We start from the raw sequence: 22,638 nt of genomic DNA, 5'->3' as shown, positions 1-22,638 counted from the left end.
ACAACTCCCTTTGTGGACCCTTTACAGTAGCTGGTACCTTTTTGGACATAATCCTGCTGGGATAATTAAGAGCCACCCACCCAACTCTCCTCTTAGAACACTTAATACGATTGCCGCCTAATGGCTGGCCATGTACCCACCGACATTAAAGGAAACGATCATCTAAGCCCCATGCCCATTCGAAGGAACGACAACGATAAGCGGCAAAAATTACACACAAAGAAAAACATAATCATCAAAGAAAATTGTGCGCAATACTTGACGGTAGGGATTTTTTATATAGAAATTAAGAATACCAAAGGATATAGTGCCCCCAAATCTCTAGTCTACTTGTGGGATAATTCTGGCATAGCTTAAGAAAAATCAATCTCTGTCTCCACTCGATGCTAGAACTCCTGCAAAAAGTATAATGAAGATGTACAAGGTTAATTGAGCTGAAACTTTGCTTTGCAGTCCGAAAATAAAATCAACAGAAAGGACAGTGAATGAGCCCCTGCCTGCGAATGACAGGTGAAACCGACAGGTAGACTCTGCTTCTGCTTCTGTTTCTGTTCAAAGGCCATTTCGCTTTCGTTTCCCACACCCGCGGTGGCCTCGTCACGGGCTGTGTCCTCCCAAGGAAAACAAAGAGTATTGTCATTCCGAGTGGCCATAGAAGACACAGCTTCTGTGGCACATGTGGTTCTTGTAAGAGTCGGACAGTTCCTAGGGCTAGCAAATGGCACAGTTTAAAGTCCAGCCTTTGGTTTCCCTGTGATTGATGGAGTATTATTCCAGGACTATTTGAAGAGCAAATTGATATTTCCCAGGAGCTTCCATAGCAATAATTCAATTAAAAATACCTTTTGCCTTGCCACATTCCATCCCAAGCAAAGTTCCCATTTTACTTTCCTTCTCTCTCTACCACTAACAGTTTTTTCAAGCACATGCCAAGGCTCTTTCATGTTAAACAAACCCAACTCTTTTTTTCTTTGATTTGCGGTTTTCAACCAGGGACAAACACAATGGGGCATGGATATGGGATATGGGATATGGGACCAATCAAACGCACGAACCAATGATTGTGTGCGAGTTCTGATTGGAAAATCCTATAAATAGAAGGGAGCCCTGCCAATGATCAACCATTTCATGCGACCAACTCGTGGGTTATATACGCACAATATTTATTTATAGCCAGCGATGACCCTACTTCCCCAACAGGTCTCTCCTGACAGTCGCAATGACAATCCCTGAAATGATAAACGTCCCAGGGCTTTGAGTTTTTGGGACAATTGTTGCCATGGGGCTTCGGTCTCAGGGCTCGTTCGCACTCAATCAAGCGCTGAATGGAACGAGTATACAGTAGGCCCTGAAGGCCGTACGCCGTACTGGCCAAAGGGCTCTCTGGGGCGCACAAATAAAACAGGAGCGAGCCGAAAAAAGGTGCCAAATGCCAGGCAAAGGAATTTTATGCGCATTAATTATACGCAAAAAGCACTCACGCTCTATGCAAATGAATTATTTAGTCTGATATTTAAGCTGATTGAGATGAATTAACTTGAAATGAATATCAAAGGAGGGGAAAGGGAGAAAGGGCTCTGCTCCACTCAACACGTGGGCGCGCCATGAAACTTGAGAGTCGGCTTTCCCACGGCGATTTTCGCCCACGTATGTAATTATGCCACAAAAAAGGAGTCATACCGGGGAGGTGGGGCCTCCTCAAGTGTCACTGGATTTCCATATCCGAGTGTGTGTATGTGTGTGTGTGTTAGGGCCACTTTGCTGCAATTAAAGTTCCAGAGCAGCCGCCAAATTGCAATTTTTATTTGACTTCTTGCCTACTTTTAGCGATTATAAGCGCTAGTCTCTAGCCCCCAACTTTTTGCAACCTTTGGCGGTCTCCCCCCCCCCCCCCCCCCCCCCCCCCCTCTGGTGTTGCCTCTTAGTTAGCCCGAGTGGGTGTTGCACACAAAAGTTGTGCTGTTCTGTGTGTTAATGACTTTACGACTACCATAGAAAGTTTTTCCACTCTTTGTGTGAGTTGCAAAAAGGTTAATAGTTTGATAGCATAGGGTCCCCATATAATGGCTTCTAATTAGGTTTAATTAGAAATATACTTATACTCTTAGCTGTGACAATGAAAACCAAACAACAAATGATATCAACTTACGTGGCTTCGGTCACAAACGAATCAACCAGGGACGTGGATTTGGGAAGGCTACTAAAAATAATCAAAATACAAGAAAATAAAGAGTAAAACTTAACAAATTAAAAGGAAATAAATTGAAATAAAGTTTAAATATTTCATAAATAATAATAAATTGAATAAAACAAATTTTAAACAAAAATAAAATGAATATTAAGTAAATAAACTTCTTAAAATTATAATAAAAATCGAATTAAAGACGTCGCGTGATAGTTTGTATATAAAATATAATATAGAAACTATGATTGTACTGATTCCGATATTTTTAAGTCGTGGAACGAACCCTCGAGGGTCTTAAATCAGTCTGTCTTTCGTATACTTAAGGGGCTTTCCGTTTAATAGATAATTCCTTCGTTTTTATATGTATTACCTCAATGGGCTTTTGCCCCTTTACCAGGCCTTAAAAAACTAATTAGATTAAATAATTTCCTGGGGCAAAAGCCGGCCTTTGTACGTCGTGTTTTGCGCCTTTTCCCCCTACATTTTATACACATTTCCATCTGCAGATGGAATCGCCTTTTGTGCAAAACGCCAGGATAATTACCTGCAAAAAAAAGGAAGAGAAGAGTGAAAAGTTTCCAATGTTAATGAAGATGTATATCGTTCAGTGATTTTCAGTGTGTTAGTGGGAATTAATTAGGCAGTTTCGTGTTGGGAAAAGGGAGCCCGGCTGGAAATACTTCCTGTCCGACCTGTCCTGTCCCGTCCCGTCCCGTCCTGACCTGACCCTCTCTAATTAAGCCAGAAGGATATGATATTACAAATGCGAAACAGAGCCGCGAACATGAAAGCGAAAATGAAATGAAAGTGCAAAGGTCACGCCAAACGATGGGGCCCAGCCCATAAATCTCTCCGCCCAAGAAAAACCATTTCTTACCATAAATCAACTCGTTTCTGAGTGGAGAAGGAGGTGCAGAATATGGTACTTCTTGCAGGATACAACAAGGACAGTACGATTGATAAACAATACAAATCGAATTGAATTCAATCGAAGGAGGAGCCCGAGGCGCAGGAGTAGGCAGGGGCAGCGCACAAACAGAAGGTGAAACAATTGTTTCCAATTGAAACGTAATGTAAATCGTGCCCCCGAGACAGCAGCGGCCTGACCTTGACCCAAATGCGGGAAAATGCCACACGAGCCGACGTGGTCCCGTGGTCCCATGGTGTCCTGTGGCACAGAAGAACAGTGCACCAGTGTGGCAGGCAGGCAGGCAAAGGGCAACCAAGATAAAAGTCTAAGGCTGCCACATATCGTAGACAAGGACATTGGGAAGGAGGAGTGGGACGGTGCCTGGCCATGCGTAATTTATGCCAACTGATGCCGCCGCATCATGCAACACAGCGGAAAAATTGCAAATTTTATTCAATTAAGTGTAGCGCTTTTCCCACCAGTTTTCCATCATCCTTTCTCTCTCTCGCTCTCTCTCTCTCTCCCACAACCGCCAACAACCATTTGGTTATGGCAAATTGTCAGCCACATACCCAAGCAGCAGCAACAGCAACAGCAACAGTTCCTCTCCTTCAGGCGCTGCATGGAGGTCCTTCATCAGTTTTCTTTCTGCATTCATTATAGGGTTAATTAAGTATACGCCATGGTGTCATGGTGTGCGCTCTAGATAGTAAAAGTCTCCATGGCAGATAGCAGATGCATTGCCGATCGATACTCGAGTCGTGCAGCATATGGCAGGCGGCATTAGTTTGATTGGACCACGCCCCCACGAGACGCCTGCTTGATGGGATAATTATTGTTTGTCTTTTGGCCGAGCAAAATAATTTCAATATGGGAAATGGTACACGCAAGCACCAAGACCATATTGAGGATATAGATATTTATGGGATGGAAATCCAGCAATCCGTAGTTCGTTCTATCCTTTTTGAAAGAGAATTTAATGAGTATCTTCCAAGAAATCCCCCAGGAAATCTCTGAACATATAATCGCTCATTCTGTGTATGTATATTCCACTATAATCCAGCAATCTGTAGTTTGTTCAGCTCTGTGGAGGGTGGACTGGGCTGGGACTGGGACTGGTCAAGGGGTAGTCGCGGTGCATTGCTCATACGCCGCGTAAGCCAAGGCAAATGGCGGCACACCCCTCTCGCGACGAAGCATCCAAGGACTGCGCCATCGTGCAGCAACGTGTTGACCTTTAGCACACTTTCGCCCCTTACTCTGCCCTCCCCCCCTCTGCTGTATTATCTTAATTGGTATGCAGGCAAAACTGTGCTGGTATTGGTGTTGATTTAGTTGTGTTTGTGTGTGTCGTATGACTTGGCATATTTCATTACTCAATTACAAAGCAAACGCTCGTTCGCGCTCGCTCTCTCTCTCTCTTTCTCTCTCTGTCTTGGGACTAAAACCGTTTGCAATTTTCAATTAACGGGTACACAAACACACACAGATACAGATACATGGCATACTCCCCCACAAAAGCTCGGAAATCAACCTCCAGCCTAATGCTTGCCCCCTAAGAGATAATCAATGGCTCGTTGGCTGTCCAACAGCCACGGAAACCCGCGGGGATTGGCAGCGTGTAGTCCTGATGTGAGTCTCCCGCCGAAGAATGCCAACTCACAGATGAATGAATCGCTGGAAAGAATGGATTGATGAGTTGTGCTCACCACCACCCCCCAACCCCAAACACCCTCTCAAGCACCTCCAGCCCGAGAGTTAATGAAAGATGCAATATGGCAGAATGATTCAGCCAGCCGGCGGTCGGGTCGGATCTCCATTTCTCTCTCTAATGCAAAAGAGAGAATATTTAATTAAGAAATGCTTTTGACTTTGGAATGCGAGCGAAACAAAGCCTGCCAAAGGATGGCGAGCGGAGGTATTTATTGTTTAGCTAATAAATGGGTACAGGTTCTTCCAATTACAGTAAAACCTGTTTAAGTTGAACAATCGAAGAGAGAAGACAACAAAAGAGGGCAGTCCTCTTTTGTCCCCTATTAAAAAAGGCCATTACGTCTATGAATGAAGCATCTATTGAAGATCGAAGTACAGCTTTTGAGGGACTTGGGATCTATGGTTTCCCCAAACTTTCATCCATGAAAAACCTTGAACAAGTGTTACAAAAACACAATTCCTTACACCGAGATATATATACTTTTAAAATTGACTCTTTCCGACCCCAAAGCCCCACATTATCCAAGAAGAAACCTTCGATCTTAACCTGAGAACTTTATCGGCTTTTGGTAGCAATATTTAAGGTGTTTTTTTTTACAGAAAATATGAATGCCGAAAAAGGTAACAACTTTTATTTTAAAACTATTAAGGTATTCCCAACCGAAAAAGGATACAACTTTTGTAATCTGAACTGTGGGAGCATACCATATTTCTACCTTCCTTCTTCCCCAAAATGTTCTCTATACATAATGAAGCCCCTCCTTCACTCCAACAGCAATTATTCGTTGAACCTTAATTGTTCGCTTCCGGGTCCAAAAATGGTTTTAACCATAAAATGTTTTGGCCGCCGAAACTAGAACCTGAAGACTTTAATTTTTTCGTTTTTAGAGCAACTTTTGACAGCCATTTGGAAGAGCCAGGGAAACCTTTTAAGGGCGCTTCTGGGCATGAAAATTTAACAAGTTCTTTCGGGTCGGGGGGTCTGGGACGCTCGTAAAATGTGGGGCCCTGTCACGTACAGGCATCACTGGGAATGTGTGTGTGTGTGTGTGTGTGTGGGGGGGAATTTCACTTAAAGGCTACTCTTATCTACGTAGAACTTGGGAACGAGTGTTGGAAGACAAACATACAATGCGGATAATGTCATTAGCAGTAAAGTTTCGTATCACCGAAAAATAATTTTCAAGCATATCAAAACTTGCAAAAGGAAGTTTTGATTACCATCACAATATCACAAGAAATGCTCATTAAAAGTTACGTTTCCGAAAAAAGGGTTCCGCAAACTCGATTAAAGGGGAGCCCGGAACCCCAAAAAAAGAAAGTCGAAATGTCAGGCTTGCCATTTAAATTGCAAATTCCCCAAAATAAAGAGAACCCAAAGCTCAAAAGCCATGGTTGACAGACTGACGAAGCCGTTGACTGACTGACTGACTGACTGAAAGACTGACACTGTTGTTGACAGTATTAATTGCTCACGTTAACGTCGAGTAGCGCACAAACCGAAAATTGAATTCCAACCAACGACAGCAGGAGGAGGAGGAGCCAGAGGCTCCACAGCGGCAGGACGAAGGACCCGCGCCGGTGGCAGCTAAAAACTGAAATTGAATTACCAGTGTTTTCTCCGTCGAACTATAAACACATTTGCTGTCGGCTGTCGCTTGTTCCATGGCATTTCACCAAAGAAAAGCAAAACTAAACGGGTTTGGTCGTAAAGGAAGGAAAAAGGAAACAAAATGAAACCCCTTAAGGACAAAAAATATATATATAAGTCTTGGAAGATTTAGGAATTGCTTCCGAAAACCCAAACAGAGGTAATATCTATTAGAGTGACAAATATTTATTTAAAGTAGAGATTAGCCCGGTCTAAAAATTAAAGGGATTCATAAAACATCTTTAATAAATCATTTAGGGTCTAGAAAATTTCGAATGATTGAATAAATTCTACATTTTTGGAGCTCCTTTGCTCTGGTATTCACTAAGTCTTTCACCAAGTTTTGGAGAGCATTTTTCATTTAATTTGGGCACCTGTATTTTCAGTAATGTTCTCCGAATTCGTGGTGTTTCCACAACAAATGTGTGCTCCTGTAAGCAAATTGAATGCGTCGAACTGCCAAACAGATGGCCCCCCCCCCCCCCGACAGTTCCACCCCCCACTTTTGCATAAGGTGTACAGCTCCCGCCTCCCCCCTGGGTGGCCCGTCATTGTGATTAGGCAAGAGCTTGGAAAAGCCCTGCCATAAATTTCCGCTGCAGATGAGAGTCACAGGAGCAGCAACAGCTACCAAAAATTTATGAACCACAGCGCAAAACAAAATGGCCGCTCTGAAAGGCAGGGCTTGGGGCTATGTGTTTTACAGTCGACCAAATCTGCACACACCCCAGCAGACCCCCCCCCAACGAGGAGGGGCCGCTGGAGGGGTCCCAGACACATGAGCAATTGGGACTGGCTTTTAAAACTGGCAACAGAGCTGCCATTAACGCAATGCAAATAGAACCCCCAACCATCCCCATTCCCAACAGCCAACCTTCACCTCTCCCTAACAATCCTTATCAAATGTTGATGCTTTCTACTTTCTGTTGTTTTTTGGCATTTTATAGAGCGTGTAGAGTTTTATGTTAATTTTTAAATATTACTCAAGAGGGCGGCATAAAATGATGTGTGATGTATACGACCTATGAACTGTCTGCCTAGTTGGTTAGACATTACAGATATGGAACTTAATGGTCTACAAAATAAAAAGCAGATAGCATAGAAATGGAGGTCTGTATAGCCTGTGGATGGGCACATTTGGAGTTAAATTTAAAGTGATTCCAGGCTCAGAAAAGAAGCTCTCTTGATCCCCTTTCAAACAAATACATCTCTTTATAAGTTTATCTTTTCATTCAGGAACATATGTACACTTGTTTTAAGAACTCAACAAAGGAGAAAGTTTTAATATAAGTTTGTCTTACTTTTTTTGGGGTGCAAAAAACATTTTTCATGGCGCAATGACAGCGTGAAAAAGCCAGAAAAATAGAAACAAAACACGTAGTACACTGGCTGCGCATTTTTACGATCCAAACGTAATTTCCTATTTTGTAGCGAATTCCTACTGCGAAATGCCACAGAGATACAAACATTTTTATGTGTGTGCGTGCTGGCACACGACACCCACTGCACCCACTACGCCTTACAGGAGGGGAACAGGACATACACTGTGCTCTTTTTATACCGAGGTTTTGATGGTAGTACGAAAGGGTATAACAGGCATACGATCGTGTAATGGGGGAGAGCAGAGAATAGACGTTATCTAGATGATCAGATGCCCAACTCCACTCTGCCTTTTCCACTCTTTGGAACTGAGAGCATTCCCAAGAGGATCTACAGAAGGACCTCTACTTTATGCCCACATCTCGGACACTAAAAGAAGATCGATCATCTTGCTTTAAAGCAGGCTCCTGCGAGGCTCAAGCTCTCTTCCATTTTGTAGCTTAAGGACCTTTAACAGAGGTATCCCCTAGTCGATGTTCACCCATCTCCAGTGGGTCCCCTAGCTCCCTCTCTCTGCTGGTATGTGCTGCCGTCTCTTGCATCATTTGTTGGCATTACTTTTACTGGCCTGTCACTTCCGTCCGACCCGGACCACCCTTAGCCCCCCAGGGCGTTAATATTTATGTTTTGCCAGCGCTCTTCTTTGCTGTTAACGTAACTTTATCATCGTCTATGTCCCGGGCAGGACACCATAACAGAACATTATTATCATCATCATGAAGGGGCTCAACTTTTGCCCGCCAACTACTGACTTTTCCGCCCACGCGCTTTCGCTTTAGTTGACTTCCGTGCGTGCACTTTTCCATCCTCCATCCTCCAGCCGCCATCCTCCGTCCGCCATCCTCCAGTATCATTTATCTTTATTCGTAGAATAAAAAGGAAAAGCTGCCAACATATGTTTCCCACAGAATTTCCATATGCTGCTGACTGCCGTGTCCTGATTTCATTTCACTTTTGAATCGAGAGACAGAGAGCGAGAGAGAGCGAGAGAGAGAGGGAATCCGAACATCTGCATTATTAGCACCTTTTGGCCAGGGCCAGGCCTTGGGGTCACTTTACGAGGAGCATAAAATTTTATTCATTCGCTTCCCACCTCCCCCCCTCCCGCGGTGGTTGCGTGTGAGGGCCATAAAAGTCTCTCCGCTTGCCAAAAACCTTTGGCACACTTTGGATTTCTGCGGCATAATTGACCGCCAATTGATGTGGCAGAAGTGGGGCACCGCTAGCCCAAGCCACACGGTTGCACGGATACACGGACACCGTCCAGCGGTTTTTAGGATCGAAAAGTGCATCCATAAAAACGGTGTTAAGTTGATTGGACATTTTGATGGCCTTTGATTACTTGCAGAGCTCGGAAACACGAGAATTGAAACCCCAAAGCTTTAAATAATAAAAACAACCACAAATTTGTGGCAATTCTGTAAAATATTGAAAATCTACTGGAGACTAGTACTAAAGATAAAAGGGAAGTACATTTAAGTAAATCTAAGAGAAGATTACGTACAAAATCTCATTTTGATGGCTCCAGGACAGCCAGGACAGCTAGGCTCTGCTTTAAAGGCTTTCAAACATATAAATTCATTTACAAACTAATCTCCTAAGGCGCCCCTTAAACCTATTTAAAACCCTTGGTTATTTAAACCCATCGATTTCCTGGAAAAACCAATGAAATCTCAACCAAATCAACCTCGTTTCCATACACATAAATACCCCATAGCGTGAGCTAAAGATCAGCAAATGAAACCACTTCCGCACACATTTCCTCTCTTCTGTGTGTGTGGGCAATTCCCTAACCAACAATTAGGTGTTGAAAAATTCGTGACAAAACATTTAATTTGCATAAAAATTTGTATTTATATTTATGGCACAAATGGGGGAAAAAAGAACGCCAGCCCCCAAGGCAATAAATATTAATTTTGTGGCCCAAACAATAAGCATAGACAGAAGCCGAAGCAGAACCAGGACCAGAGTCTAGTCAGCAGACAGAGCCACAGTCCCAGTCGAAGGTGGAGCCAAAGAGACAGAACCACAGTCCAGTCAGAGGTGGAGCCAAAGAGACAGAACCACAGTCCCAGTCAGAGGTGGAGCTCGAGAGACAGAACCACAGCCCAGCGGTAGAACCAGTCAGAGAGGGAGAGGAGCCAAAACCATAGTCCAGAGACACAACCAAATCCACAGACATGATTTAAGCACAAAAACTAGTCTAAAAGGGACAGTCAAATTGAATTAAATTGCGACAGCTGAAAAAATAAACCAAATAAATAGTTTTTTGAGGCCCAGTCCCACCACCCACAGACACCGAAAGGCGCAGCTGGCAATTAAGGCCGAAAGCCGAGGAAACGAAATGAAATTGCAAAAACAGCAATTGCCGTATTTTCGTTTTATTTATTTTTTCTTTTTTTTTTTTGGGGGGGAGGGAGAAAGCTGACCACACAAGTTGTTGCTTTCGGGTTTCGGCTCGGGTCTGAGTCTGGCCGTTAATTTGCCTGGAAAATGTCAAATGGCGAACGGTCGAACGACCGAACCACCGAACAAGGCGTCGTTAGCACCCACGCGGTGGCTGGTGGCTGGTGCCTGGTGGCTATGCGGCTATAGCCACGGTTATGTGTCTGTCCGGGCATGAAATTTTAATACCGCCTTTAAATTTAAGTAGCCTCCAAAAATTTGTGTGGTTTTGAATCACTTTTCGGGTGAGGGCATGGCCGAAAAGGCAGCAGCTGTGACACTGTGGGCTCTCCTTTTCTCTTTCGATCCCTAAAGTGTATTTAAATATTCGGTTCATGGAAATTAGTTTATTGTGAATTTTTGCATTTGATTTGGCAGAGTTTCAATTGGACACTTCTCCCTCACTTTCCTTCCGTCTCTTATTTATATTTGTATATCCTTGGGAAATGTATCTTGTATTTTGTATTTTTTTTTGTTTGTCGGGGAGGCCAAATGTTGCGTCGATAAAGTTCTTGGGGGAGGTGTTTTGCCGTTGGCTCTCATTTATTTATTTATATTGAGGCCAGTGCTTTGATTTCATTATGTTTGCAGTGTCTCTCTGTCGCTATCGCTGTCTTTGTGGGTGGAAGAACTTTCCTTCTTTGGGCAGGTGGAAAATACAGAAAGAAAGACAAGACTAAGGTCGATTCCATTATAATATTTATATCATTTTTGAGGCGGGGTACGAGAGAGTTTCCCCACAAAGGAGGGGCAGAATTTTGTGCTATTTGCATATGGGAGAACATATTCCAATATTTAAGTTGTTTCCTTTCCTGATATTTGCATTTAGAAAACATATTTCAATCAGGCCCCCAACATGCCGACGAGTATGCAAATATTTGTTGCTTAACTTTTGTTTTCCTTTTCCCATTTTTGGAGCCTTGTTTTGTTTTCCATTTTGCCCATATTTTGAGCCTTGTTTTAATGATGACCCAAAGAAATGGCAGGAAAACTTTTCTTGTTTTGCGTTATTCCTTGTGCGAGGCAATCAAAAGTTGCCGCTTACTTTGCCTCTCCTTTTTAAAGGACATGCGACATGGGTAAATTGTGTCAAGTGGCGTTAAAAATGCATTGCCTCGCGCTGTGTCCTGCTTCTTATTTGCCAAGCAATTTGAGAGCTGAAAACCAGATGAAATGTGCCTTGCTTTTGGGTTTCTTTTATGGCCTACTCGTATAGCCTAGGCCCTAGTCCTAGCCCTAGCCATAGCCTGCTCTTGCCTTCTATTTTTGGCATAATTTTAGACAAAGGCAAGGGCACACAGACACACAGACACACACACATTCAGCAACAGAGAGGAGAGCCAGTGCAAATAGTGTAAATGTCCTTGAAAGCGCCAACAACTTTGGCCCTGGCGCATAGCACAAACGAAACAGGAAAAAAAGAAAACAGAAACCGAAACAGAAACAGAAACGAATGCAGGGGAGAGCAGCAGTACAGCAGGACAGAAGCACAGGTGAAGGCTTTCTAGGGTTAAGACTTAGGGGGGAATGCAATTCGATAATTACATTTCCATGGAATCCTTTGCCAGAGGAAACTCTCGTTACACATCGATTTCCCTTGAAATTCTGCGTTGTCCTCCGTAGCATACTTATTGGGGCGCGGATTGCATTTCAATTTTCGTGAATTTCCACACAGGGGAAACTTCTTTAATTGGTTTTCCATTTGAACCGAGAAAATTCTGCGTATAGCCCCCTGCTCGAACACTTTTTAATTGCGAAAATATTCCCCCGGTTCTATTTGCACGACATTTTTAATTGAATACCAATCGATTTTGGCCCAATTTGCGAGAGTTGCTCTAATGAACGACACTTTATGCATGACAGGGAAAATGAAATAAATTAATTCATTGAAAATTGTAGAGATTTGGCGGTGATTGCTGTGCCATAGAAGGGGCCCATCATCGGCACACACCACACGTTTTCTGAATGCACAATTATTAAATAGGCTGACAAAAGGCGGACCGCCACGGCCAGGGAGAGCCAGTGGAGCGGAGCAGGAGGCCAAGGCAGATGGCGTCGTTTTTACTCGTTTTCGGTGGCTACATCACATGTGCACAATTTTCAGAGAGAGCGAGAGATAGCGAGAGCGAGCGTAGCGAGAGCGTAACAGTTCGCTCTCGTTGTATCGATCCGCAAAACGAGCAAAAGTCAACTGGAAACTGGAAAGCAACCACCAAAAAGGAACACATCCTGCCTGGCTGCCTGGCTGCCTGTCCGACCCATTGACACCCCACCGCCCACACCCTCGCCCTCGCCCTCGCGTCCGCCACCATCTGCCATCTGGCTGTGGCTCTGGCTCTGGCTTTGGGTCTGGCTGACATTGGTGACAGTTTTTCGCACACACAAAAAGCTGGTCAAAAAACTGAACTTTGTACAATGCAGAGAGACAAAGAGAGAGAGAGGGAGAGAGAGGCGGGCCGTCCTCAGCGGGAGAGCCCTCTGCTTGAATGACTCAACATTTTGTGGTTATGCATAAGCCACGTGCAAATTATTTTCCCCAGCAAAACAAAAGCAGGCAAAAGCATGGAAAAGCGGAGCAAAACGTACATGAAAACCCCCTCCCAAAACGAAAAAGGAAGCTTGTCCAACTTGTCAATGTCAATTGATAGCGAAAGCAGGGGGTCCTTCGGGGCTCCGCTCCAGGACATGGAATAGGCCGTGTGACACATCCACATCAAAGTCAAAGGAAGCGGAGAAGAGGCGGCCACTAACCAGAATGTCGTCTGGCACCAGCTGTTGGCAGCTGTTGGCTTTCAGAACGTGCTCCCCCCTCATCGTTTTGGGTTTGACATCCTCCAGCTCTGCTCCAGCTCTGGCTCCACACACAATTAAATATTAATGCGCGAAATTAAGTGAAAAATAGCTAGCAATGGAAATGGTGTGGGTGTGGGTGTGGGCGTGGGTGTGGGTGTGCCTGCCTCCTCTGGCTCCAGCTTGTGTAAAGGATTAGACAGCAACTTGTGGCATTAACGCGGACATCACACGAGGCTTAACTTGTCCAACAGCAACAAAACAAAAAAAGACAACCAGAAATAATTGGTTTTTATTTTCATTTGTGTGTCGGAAAACGAACTACGAGGAGGAGGCACAATCGCGGCAATCTAAGGTGAACTTTGTTTACCCAGAAATGAATGGAGGAGACATAATTTTGGGTGCGGATTGTTTGCCAGAGATTGATGAAGTGTCGGCAACAAACAGAGGGGAAAAGGTCAAAAGAGTATGGCGGAGAAGGAAGCGTAAATAGAGGCTAAACAATCATTCATTTTTTGGTGGAAGAAGTAGCGAAGGTTTGCTACATTTGTATTTTGGAAATAGAATTTGGTTAAGGGAATTTCTTAATTGAAAATCAGACAAAAAACGTATAAAATATAACATTATATAGGAACTTAGTTATCTTCCCAGAAATCATCATTTGCTTTAGAAGCAACAATTCCCCTAAACGTTTTCTGAATAGGGAAACCTTTGCTCAAGTACTAAATGCCGTAGAAATGGGAAAACGACTTCCTTCGTTGCCCTTTCATTGTATATTTCTCAGTATTTCTACAGATAAAACGTATCTGTGTCATGACTAATCTTGTATTAACGAAATCTATAGGTTAAAACCATAAAATCTATATGCTATGACCTGAATAGAGTGAAGCCCATTAAAAATGGCCAATTCTTTGAATTGAATAATCAAAGAAAACCTCAGGAAATCTTCATTTCTAAACCCAATTCAGTGAAACAATCCAACCACAAGCCAATTTGGGCAATTTTCTTTGCATTTGCAGCACAGCACAACCGAGCAGAAGCAGACATTTGTTGCAATCAAAGTTTGGTTTGTGGCAGGCAGGCAACAACAAACGAAATAAATCAAAAGTTTCTCTATATATAATGCGACCCGTATACGGAGTTTATCGGGCATTTGGTTTGCAGTTTAAGCAATTATGTTCAGTCACGTGAGAGCGTGTGGAATGCCATGCAATGGATAGGAAGCATGACTGCTGCTGCAGGGGAGAAGAGAAGAGCAGAACAGAGTAGAGCTCCAGACAACTTCCCAACTATGACAAATGGCAGATGAGGCGGGGCAGTAGGCAGGTGCCGCCTGCAGTTGGCCAAATGCTAAAAGGTACAAATAGCAAGGTCATATTGGCACGCCATGTCAAGACGGGCGGAACACTGGCACAGAGGCACCGCACGGCACAGAGACACAAGCAGAAGCAGAGACATGACAGGTGCAGGGAAAAGGCTAAAGGAGCAGGACATGCTTAAGGGCACTAGGAAGATGAGCAAACCATGAATGAGTGTGTACAGAGTGTGACGGGTTGAAGAGTAAGAAGGGTTGAATGGACTCACCTTTTGCCAGCCTCCTCGCCTTCGAGTCCCTCGCCGCCAGCGGCAGCTGCTTCCTGATCTACTGAAGCACTGGCCACCGCCTCGGCGGAGGTGGTGGGTGCGACGGCAGCGGGTGCCGCATCTCCTGTGGGTACTGGGACCTCCTCATCGCCAGCGCCACCCTTGACGGCGCCAACCAGCGAAGTAAATTGATTTGTAAGACCCGAAAACATGTTTGGTGCTGCGTTTTGTGTGGCTGTTGATGATGCTTTAAAGGATTAGCCTGCTTGGGGCTCTGCCTGCTGCCTGCTGCGTGCTACGTGCTGCTTGCGCGTGCTGCGTCCGAGTGGAGTGTCGTGTGGTATGTCCTGTCCTGTACGGAGATGTACACAAAACGAATGCCCCACGAGGCTCCAAAACCAAAAAAACGTGCGCACGTTCGGGTCTCTCTCACTCTCGCTCTCTGAAAAGGCTCCTGCTGCTGCTGCTTCTCTCTCCCTCTGTCTCTCTCGTTCCTTTCGCTCAACTTTTACTACACTTGGCAGAAATTTTGTAATAAGTTCTGTTCTTGTTTCCGTTTCTTTCAGTGTGTCGCACCACAGAAGTTTCACTTTCAACTCTCGCTCGGGAGTTATGTAAATTTTCGCATTTAATTTCTATTTTCGCACGCTGCAAGATGATTAAAAGAAAGGCAATTCAGATTTTTTATCGCAATATGGCGTTGCACAAGAGACCTGACGCTGAGGGCAGGCAGGGAAAATCAATAAAACAGGCATATAAATTGTCTGAAACGAGCGAATAATGCGTTGCTATTTTGCACAATTTCACGATTCGATCGATACCTCGCCACCGTTCGCAATTCACTTGGATGTATCGTCTGGCTATATAGTAATATTAACGCCCTGACTATGGTAATTTACCACTTGAGGTTTTTCTTTTTTCTCGGTTTGGATTGGGGGAATGGCTCCAAAGACAAGTGGAATCTGTTGGTTTTTACGGCTGCCTACTTCGAAGGTCCTCTGAAAACTGGCAGAGCAGAGGAATTTCAGTTGTTCAAATACCGTGTACGTACTTCTCGGTGGCGTCTCTCTGAGTCGAGTCTCTCTCTCGTCGTCGTCGTCGTCGTCGTCGGTGGCGTCTGGAAAGCCCCAATGGATCCACGAATCTCTTCCTGGCAGACACCCACTTTTGTTTGCAGTGCGTATTCGTGGTGGAGGGTTTTCCTTTGTGCGCTGGAATTTCTGGCTAGTGTCTGCGCATGTGCCAGCTGTTTGCGTTGTTAATGAATGTGATAAAATAAACAATTGACACGTCTGAATTTAACAACAACTGCGCAGAAAATCTATACAATATTTGAGTGCTGCCCATCAAACAGCTGACTTCTATTAGTGGTAATTGGAAATATCGATACTTGTCAGAAAATTGCTTGCACATCTCCAGTTGGGCAAACAGCTGGCTCTGTTTTCAAGGTATATTCGGTAAAAGGGGTGGATTATACCTTGTGCGTTGCGATTTTTGGGCCGTGTTGCATGTTGTCCATACCCTCTTTTTTCTTAGCTGTCGGATTTGAAAGGACGGCTGGAATTTGAAATTTGAGTAAGACACGCTTCAAAAAAGCCCTTTGTTAGGACTATTGGAGACATATAGGAAATAACAGCAAATTTGTAGCAACTACCGTTACCGGCGGACATCCTGTGCATCTTGAAGTACACCGCGTGGAACCACTGGCCCTAACGTGCATTTTACAGACGGAACTGTTCAACAGGTCAGCCCGACCAGCGGGGGAATAAGCTAAATGAAGCTAGTTCATCTGTACAACGACATTGCGTATCCTGTGGCAGGGGTCGCTGTAGCGACTGGAGCACCGTGGACATTATTTAAGATATTGCAGACGATATCTACAGTGTACAATGTTTGTTTTTCCAGCCCGCTTTAATGTTCAAGCGAATCAAGAACAATTGCAATTGAAGCTCCACTTTTACATCATTTTGTTCATACAAATCTATTTACAGCAACACACAAGTCGTCTTCGTACTTAACACATAAGTTTATAAATCAATTAGTAGCTAATTATTTTTGTTTGGAGGTACAACAGGATTCAGCGTACTTGCCGGCCCCTCCTTGGAGGCGCTTCCGCCTCTGACTCCGCTTTCGGTGGCGGCGGCCGCTGGGCTTTCAGTTCGGTGTCTAGGCGCTCTTTGGCCCGGAAGACCTTTGACTGTAGATAGAAGGAACCGCCTTTCCCGCGATCATTCACACTGAACAGATGCTCGTAATTCTTGATAATGCTGTCCACGTTCTTGAGGTCGTCCACGTTCAGGATTTGCTTGGCCTCCTCAACGGTCATACCTAGAAGTGAATGGAGAATGAGTCAAGGTTCTCCTATAATTGATTTCACCAGCTTACCTGTGCGTAGGTTGGACTCTGCGGTCTTGTCGCCCTGTTTGCCGCCACCTGCCCGACGGGCGGCCTCCTGGGATGCGGCTATCTCTTGCCTTAGCGCTTTGGTGAAGGCGCGTCCAACTGCCTGAGCACCCAGAACGATGATTTGTGCAATGTACTTAGCCATTGCTGTTCTTCCTACACTGTACCACCTGAATTTTGGTGTTTACTAGCGTACGTTTTTGTTTTCAATCAACGAGTTTCCAAAAATTATACAATGCTCATAACCTAAAATCGGCACACCAGCTGTTTGCTGTCAGTCGGACCCTTCGATTAAATATACCGAAATATACCGTCTCATTTGAAAATATACCGTGAATATACTGACGAATTCCAGTTCTAATTTACATATTCCTCGTTTTTGATATTCTGTGAAATATTACTAACAAGATAGATCTCTCAGCCCTGCCCACATAATTTTCTCCGATTAGTGATTTAATTTTCTACTTGACTGGTTTATTTTAAATATTTGCTTTTATTGGATCTTGTCTAAAAAATGGTTTTAGCGAAATAGGCCAAACAAAACAAGCGAGAGAGGATAGTCGTTCTATTGCTCAATTTAGAGATTCTGTTGAATAATTCTGGCTAACTAAAACCCTTAGTTCTGCCCACATAATTTTAGGCCATAGATGAATACATTTTCTACAAAATTGGTTAGTTTTTAGTCCTTGCTTTTATTGTATTTTGACTAAAACGAGGTTTAAACAAAATAGTTCAACAAAAAAAAGAACAGTCGCAATATTGTGTGTAATAGGCCTTTGTACATACATATATCCTATTTCGTTAATTTAATATGAAGATATTGTTCAAACTGTTTTTAAAACATTATTAATAAATACATGTTCTCAGATTGATATCTTGATTAAAAGGTTTGATAAAAGTTTGATATACTATTTCTATTTTTCTAGCTAGCTGAGACAATACACTCAGCTCTGAATTCATAATTTCATTCGATTATTTCATCATTTTCCTAAAGGACTGACTAAATTTAAGTTCTCAAGTATATTTTTTCCTAAAAAATTTTTTGTTCCAGTTAACGAAATTTTGTCTTCGTTCAATTACGGGATGCAGTGTCTTCGTGTCGAACGGATCAGAGCCTCAGGGAGCTCTTGGTGTTCTTTCCAGAGGTGCGATTTCAATTGAAAACAGTTTAATTCGAATCATAGGAGTTTTCTTTTTCCGAATAGCGAATAAAGTGCATTCCTGTAAGATGATTTCTGAGTATATTGCGGATGTGGAAAAAGTCGGCCTGAAGGCATACAGATATTTCCAGCCACCGACCCCTGAGCCACCGGTCGACGTCGTCTGGACTTCCCACTGCGCCCACTGGGTGGGGGTATCAAAATACGAAGCGCAACAAATGTTGGAGTGGATCCGGCAGAAAAACCGGAGCCTGCCGAAGGGGAAGGACTGGTGCCCGCAGAGCAGGACATAGAGCGTCCTGCTGCTGAAGGGGCAGCCCGACAGGAAGGTGGCGACGCATGGTATTGGGATCCGCTTCGTGGATTTAGTCTGTATTGATTTCGCTGCTATTGCTGATATTGCGGCGCGAGGAATCGGACACGGCTGACCGAGTTCAGCTCATCCCAACTGACGCCCGAGTCCTCGTATGCCAATGATGGTTGAGTGACATCTACCTCGGCAGCTGCCGAGGCTCCAATCGAGGGGATGATGTACTATTGATTTTGATTGTGTCTAAAATAAGATTTAAGCCAAAACAATTTCCACTTAATTTATTTCTTTATATGTTAATACACGCCAACTACACATTTGTCTACACTACACACTCGTCCAGTGTCTTTTCGCTCCATCTTCATCCGCAGCTTGGTCGCGTTACACCTCAATGGCAATATCTGGCAGGTTCTCTATTGCATTTTTAAAGTCTTTAAAAGGGAGTGCTTGGCTATGCTTACTGCTTACTGCCTTATTTAATTTCTTTGATGGAGCTATTAGAGCTCGATATATTGGCTCGGTGCGGCTCTTGCCGGAGCGCAAGAATATCAGAGGCAGGGCAATGCGCCGCACAGTCCTGTCAGCCATCGGAGAGCAGGGCGGCCGATATGCAAAGCTGTAGAAAGGAGTAGGATATTGTTAGTTTAAGAATTTAGGCAGATATCGTGTCTTCCCAATCACCTTGTTGATGGGACACTGAAAGTCTCCTGGCCGCTTGCAGTAGTCGGCCTCATCGTGGACATTCGCACAGTTGTCACAGGTGATACCATCGCAGATCAGAGCCTTGTCGAAGCACTCGCCGGACTGGCAGCTGAACTGATCCACCCGGCATGTGGGACATCCCACTTCATCCGTCTTGTCCGGGCAGTCATTTTGGCCATCACAGTGCCAGGAGGCGGGTACGCAGTCCTTATTCATGTCACCATTCCCCGTCACTGGGGACGTGCACGTGAAATGATCTGGCCCACAGGCCGGAAACACGCCGTAGTTCTCCTGGTTCTCCAGTAGAATCAGATGCTTAGGGCACAAGCAGACGTCGCGCGTGCTGCGTGTCGAACCCCTCTGGCTTTGTAGTTTTGGAAACAATTTGGGCAACTGTGCCGTGTGATTGTGCAGCACTTTTGCATCCGGTGTCCACACGGCCCGGATGTCGGTGAACTGCGACAGACGATGCTGCTCCACGGAACAACGCTCTCCGTTGACAGTGATCCGTTCCACTCCGGTCTTGTCTTGCGAGGCTTTTCCGAGTCCCTGGTATCGTTGACGTCTACAGATTCACCCAGGAAACTAAAAGAGGCAACGTTTTAGGAACACAATTGTGCGGATGGTCACGTGAATGCTGTTAGAGTAGGAGCTGGTCCAGAAGAGCAGCCGCTCAATGATGTCGATTGCAATGTCGAAGGGCTGTCCGGAGAGCCAAGAGGCTCGCCTTTGTGCCATTTGCCAGAGAACGCTTGATGCTGTGACTCCTGCCTTCGATCTGGAAAAGAAGGATTAGGGATATTTATCCTCCTTACGCAGTAAATGTAATGCGAGATCGGATATTCTTGCCGGACACTGGCAGCGGCACATTCGGGCTGTCTGTCGTGTTCGGCAGCAGTCGGCCGAAGCTGTTCCTCTGGCTCAAGATGATGTTGTACATGCAGGAGACCTCGTCCTTGGCCAGCTGGTAGTGGGTGGGGCAAGCACAGGTCATGCCCCGTATGCCGGGCTGGGCCATGCACAGGTGGGAGCAGCCCCCGTTGTTGACCGTGTACTCGGTCGAGATGCGGCCAATGTGATCCTGCAGGCAGTCAACACGCAGGGGGTCGCGGGGCCGGAACAGGCAGAGGTGAAGCAGGCCCCATTCCCTACCCCACCTAGTCCAGGGTCTGCTCTTCTTCTTCTTCTTCCTTTTTCAATTGTTTTTCAATGAAATTCGTCTTCTGAGGAGCTGAGGCAGGGCGGAGTAGTGGGCCACACAAAGGGCGTCGCTGGTCGTTTAGGCGCTGCAGACTCTGTGGCTCGAGTTTAACTGTAAATGCGAAGAAGGTAGAAAGCACGGAATAGCCGTGGAACAGCGGCTGTTTTTGGGGAGTGCCCTGTGACATCATGACTTACAGAAGCCACTATAAGCATACGCACAAGGCACTTTTGTTCATACAACAGTAGCATAAACAAACGAGTATCGTTCCAATTGCTCAATTCTTTATTCCGTCGAATATTCCCAGCTATATAGAACATTTAGCCATGCCCACATAATTTTATACGATTGATGAATCAATTTTCTACTTAACTGGCTTATTTTTAATACATGCTTTTTTTGGATTTTGCTTAAAAAAAGGTTTTAGCGAAAAAGGTCAAACAAATGAAACGTAATAAAACGTAAGAGAAAAATCGTTCCAATTGTTCAATTTCTTTATTCCGTTGAATAATGCTGCCTAACTAAAACCATTAGCTCTGCCCACATCATTTTATCGGATTAATGAATCAATTTTCTACCTGATTGACTAGTTTTAAGTACTCTCTTTTACTGTGTAGTGTATAAAACAAGGTTTAGGCAAAAAAGGTCAACAAAAAAACAGTGGCAACTTAAGTGAGTATGGAGTGTAACGTAAGTGAGTACGAAATGTCACGTCAACCGGAGTTTGAGTTCAGCTATACCCTATTTCGTCAATATATATGAAGAAACTGTTTTTCCAAGCTGTTTAAAATCGCAATTAATATAGAAATGATCTCAGATTGTTATGTTGTGGACATATTAATGCATATTATTAGGGTCTTGTAAATATATCTCGATATCGATACCCATTCTTGGTTTCTGTAAGACCAAAACCTTCAAAATATCGTTGAAATACCTTTAAAACAGAAACTGACTAGTTTTGGCCTTTATTGGTGCCTTAGATGACAAACTTTCTCTCAGTTCTATAATATCCATTTCCCAGGGTATTCAAAATGTTGCTGAATCCTCGCCATGTTGAGGAACAATGATGCTCGATTTCACGGCACAAGAGTCTGGTCCATACAAATTGAATGTTGCCAGCAGCATAACACGTAAGAAAACGTAAGTGAGGATGGAATGTAAGGGACATTGTTGAGGGGAAAAAGGACATTGTGGCGAGGAAAAATCCCAGAGAAAATCCCAAAATTGAAATTGACAAAATATACCATTATATACCGGTTTTCTCTGGTATCACAGACCTGCCAACTCTTTTGAAATCACAACTGTCGATATGTTTGCCGTTAAACTTATCTAAATTCAAAATTGGTTTTCTAAATTCAAAAATTCAACTCCTATGGGCAAGAAGAGCGGTGACAGTTGGATGAAATTGTACTTCCGACTGGTACGAGAGTTCTACTATGAACAGCGGAAAGTGCAGATCATAAGCAATCAGTTGCGTCGATACCGGGTCGTTCGCACACGGTTCCAGAAGGACATCCAGCGAGAGGCCGAGCATCTCCAGGACTATATGGAAAATATAGACCATATACGAGAAGAATTGGATCGCCTTGAGCGCACAAAGCATTCGCTGACACCAAAAAAGAGGCAGCAACTAACGGCACTACAGAAGAAGATGCCCGTCCACTCGCTGGAGGAGCGTGTGAGAATAATGGAGATATCGGAGCTATCAGCGTGTTGGCCATGTGGTCAGCCAGCATTGGAGAAGCAAATGGCCAAGATGAATGCCGATAAGCGAGAGATTAAGAGAATCCATAACAAGACAATGGAAGCCATAGAGGATATACGCAGCCTTGAGACCATAAGGAAATATCTACAGAAGGACAATTGCACCCGGATCGAGATTAAACCCTATGTGAATCGTGGCAACTGGTTGGAGCCAACAACGGCCGCCGACACTCAAGCGGATGTAAAGGCCACCATTGCCTTGGATCATCTGCGAAAGAAGAAGGGCAAGGGCAAGGGCAAGGGCAAGAAGGGCAGGCACTTAACGCGGGATGTTCTCGAGGTGACTCCTCGAAGTATTCTACTCAAAATACCCGAATTAATGCCCGATATGTATCACTATCTTGATAATCGGGGGAAAAATAATTTATTAAGCAAGAATTAGTCTACTTAAACGTAATCCTCTGCTATGATGTATGCTCTAAAATCCTGTTCAGCTTCCG

At 44.3% G+C, this 22,638-nt stretch overlaps 4 protein-coding genes across 17 annotated transcripts in view; 1 reads left to right on the top strand and 3 right to left on the bottom strand.

Moving 5' to 3' along the window:
• LOC6591900 (synapse-associated protein of 47 kDa) overlaps window positions 1-15,098 on the bottom strand; it is a 33,431-nt gene extending 18,333 nt beyond the window's left edge. For 6 of the 14 annotated variants that reach the window (XM_026984589.1, XM_026984598.1, XM_026984592.1 and 3 more), the window contains exons 1-2: window positions 14,659-15,098; window positions 2,150-2,200 (exon numbers count right to left, since the gene is read on the bottom strand). In XM_026984589.1, coding sequence (XP_026840390.1) covers window positions 2,150-2,200; window positions 14,659-14,870 — 263 coding nt within the window. In that variant the 5' untranslated portion in view covers window positions 14,871-15,098. The remainder of the gene's footprint in view (window positions 1-2,149; window positions 2,201-14,658) is intronic. The other 8 variants (XM_026984593.1, XM_026984595.1, XM_026984596.1 and 5 more) reach the window with 4 other exon arrangements.
• A 1,522-nt stretch (window positions 15,099-16,620) lies between these two features.
• On the bottom strand, window positions 16,621-17,274 carry LOC6592186 (mitochondrial import inner membrane translocase subunit Tim16). The gene is made up of 2 exons (XM_002017010.2): window positions 17,044-17,274; window positions 16,621-16,986 (listed from the first exon to the last, which is right to left on the bottom strand). The coding sequence occupies exons 1-2, from the start codon at window positions 17,204-17,206 to the stop codon at window positions 16,736-16,738; spliced, it is 414 nt and encodes a 137-aa protein (XP_002017046.1). The 5' UTR covers window positions 17,207-17,274; the 3' UTR covers window positions 16,621-16,735.
• Window positions 17,275-19,076: 1,802 nt separating this feature from the next.
• LOC6592185 (very low-density lipoprotein receptor) lies at window positions 19,077-19,483 on the bottom strand. Its single transcript, XM_026994997.1, has 2 exons — window positions 19,213-19,483; window positions 19,077-19,147 (listed from the first exon to the last, which is right to left on the bottom strand). Exons 1-2 carry the CDS (start codon window positions 19,447-19,449, stop codon window positions 19,112-19,114), a joined length of 273 nt encoding a protein of 90 aa, XP_026850798.1. The 5' UTR covers window positions 19,450-19,483; the 3' UTR covers window positions 19,077-19,111.
• Window positions 19,484-21,791: 2,308 nt separating this feature from the next.
• LOC6592184 lies at window positions 21,792-22,588 on the top strand. Its single transcript, XM_002017008.2, has one exon. The coding sequence runs from the start codon at window positions 21,807-21,809 to the stop codon at window positions 22,578-22,580; it is 774 nt and encodes a 257-aa protein (XP_002017044.1). The 5' UTR covers window positions 21,792-21,806; the 3' UTR covers window positions 22,581-22,588.
• Window positions 22,589-22,638: the final 50 nt, after the last annotated feature.

This window comes from Drosophila persimilis, unplaced genomic scaffold, assembly GCF_003286085.1.
Source record: "Drosophila persimilis strain 14011-0111.01,24,50 unplaced genomic scaffold, DperRS2 tig00000000-arrow-pilon, whole genome shotgun sequence".
Taxonomy (NCBI): domain Eukaryota; kingdom Metazoa; phylum Arthropoda; class Insecta; order Diptera; family Drosophilidae; genus Drosophila; species Drosophila persimilis.
This window is presented reverse-complemented; position numbering and strand designations above follow the sequence as displayed.

What these genes read in the sequence shown, in the direction of transcription:
- LOC6592186 (XM_002017010.2), bottom strand. Translation starts at nt 17,206, where the DNA reads ATGGCTAAGTACATTGCACAAATCATCGTTCTGGGTGCTCAGGCAGTT. An exon ending in AGAGTCCAACCTACGCACAG is followed by an intron (nt 16,987 to 17,043) that starts GTAAGCTGGTGA and finishes ATTCACTTCTAG; the next exon opens with GTATGACCGTTGAGGAGGCC.
- LOC6592185 (XM_026994997.1), bottom strand. Translation starts at nt 19,449, where the DNA reads ATGAATAAGGACTGCGTACCCGCCTCCTGGCACTGTGATGGCCAAAAT. An exon ending in TTCAGTGTCCCATCAACAAG is followed by an intron (nt 19,148 to 19,212) that starts GTGATTGGGAAG and finishes TCCTTTCTACAG; the next exon opens with CTTTGCATATCGGCCGCCCT.
- LOC6592184 (XM_002017008.2), top strand. Translation starts at nt 21,807, where the DNA reads ATGGGCAAGAAGAGCGGTGACAGTTGGATGAAATTGTACTTCCGACTG.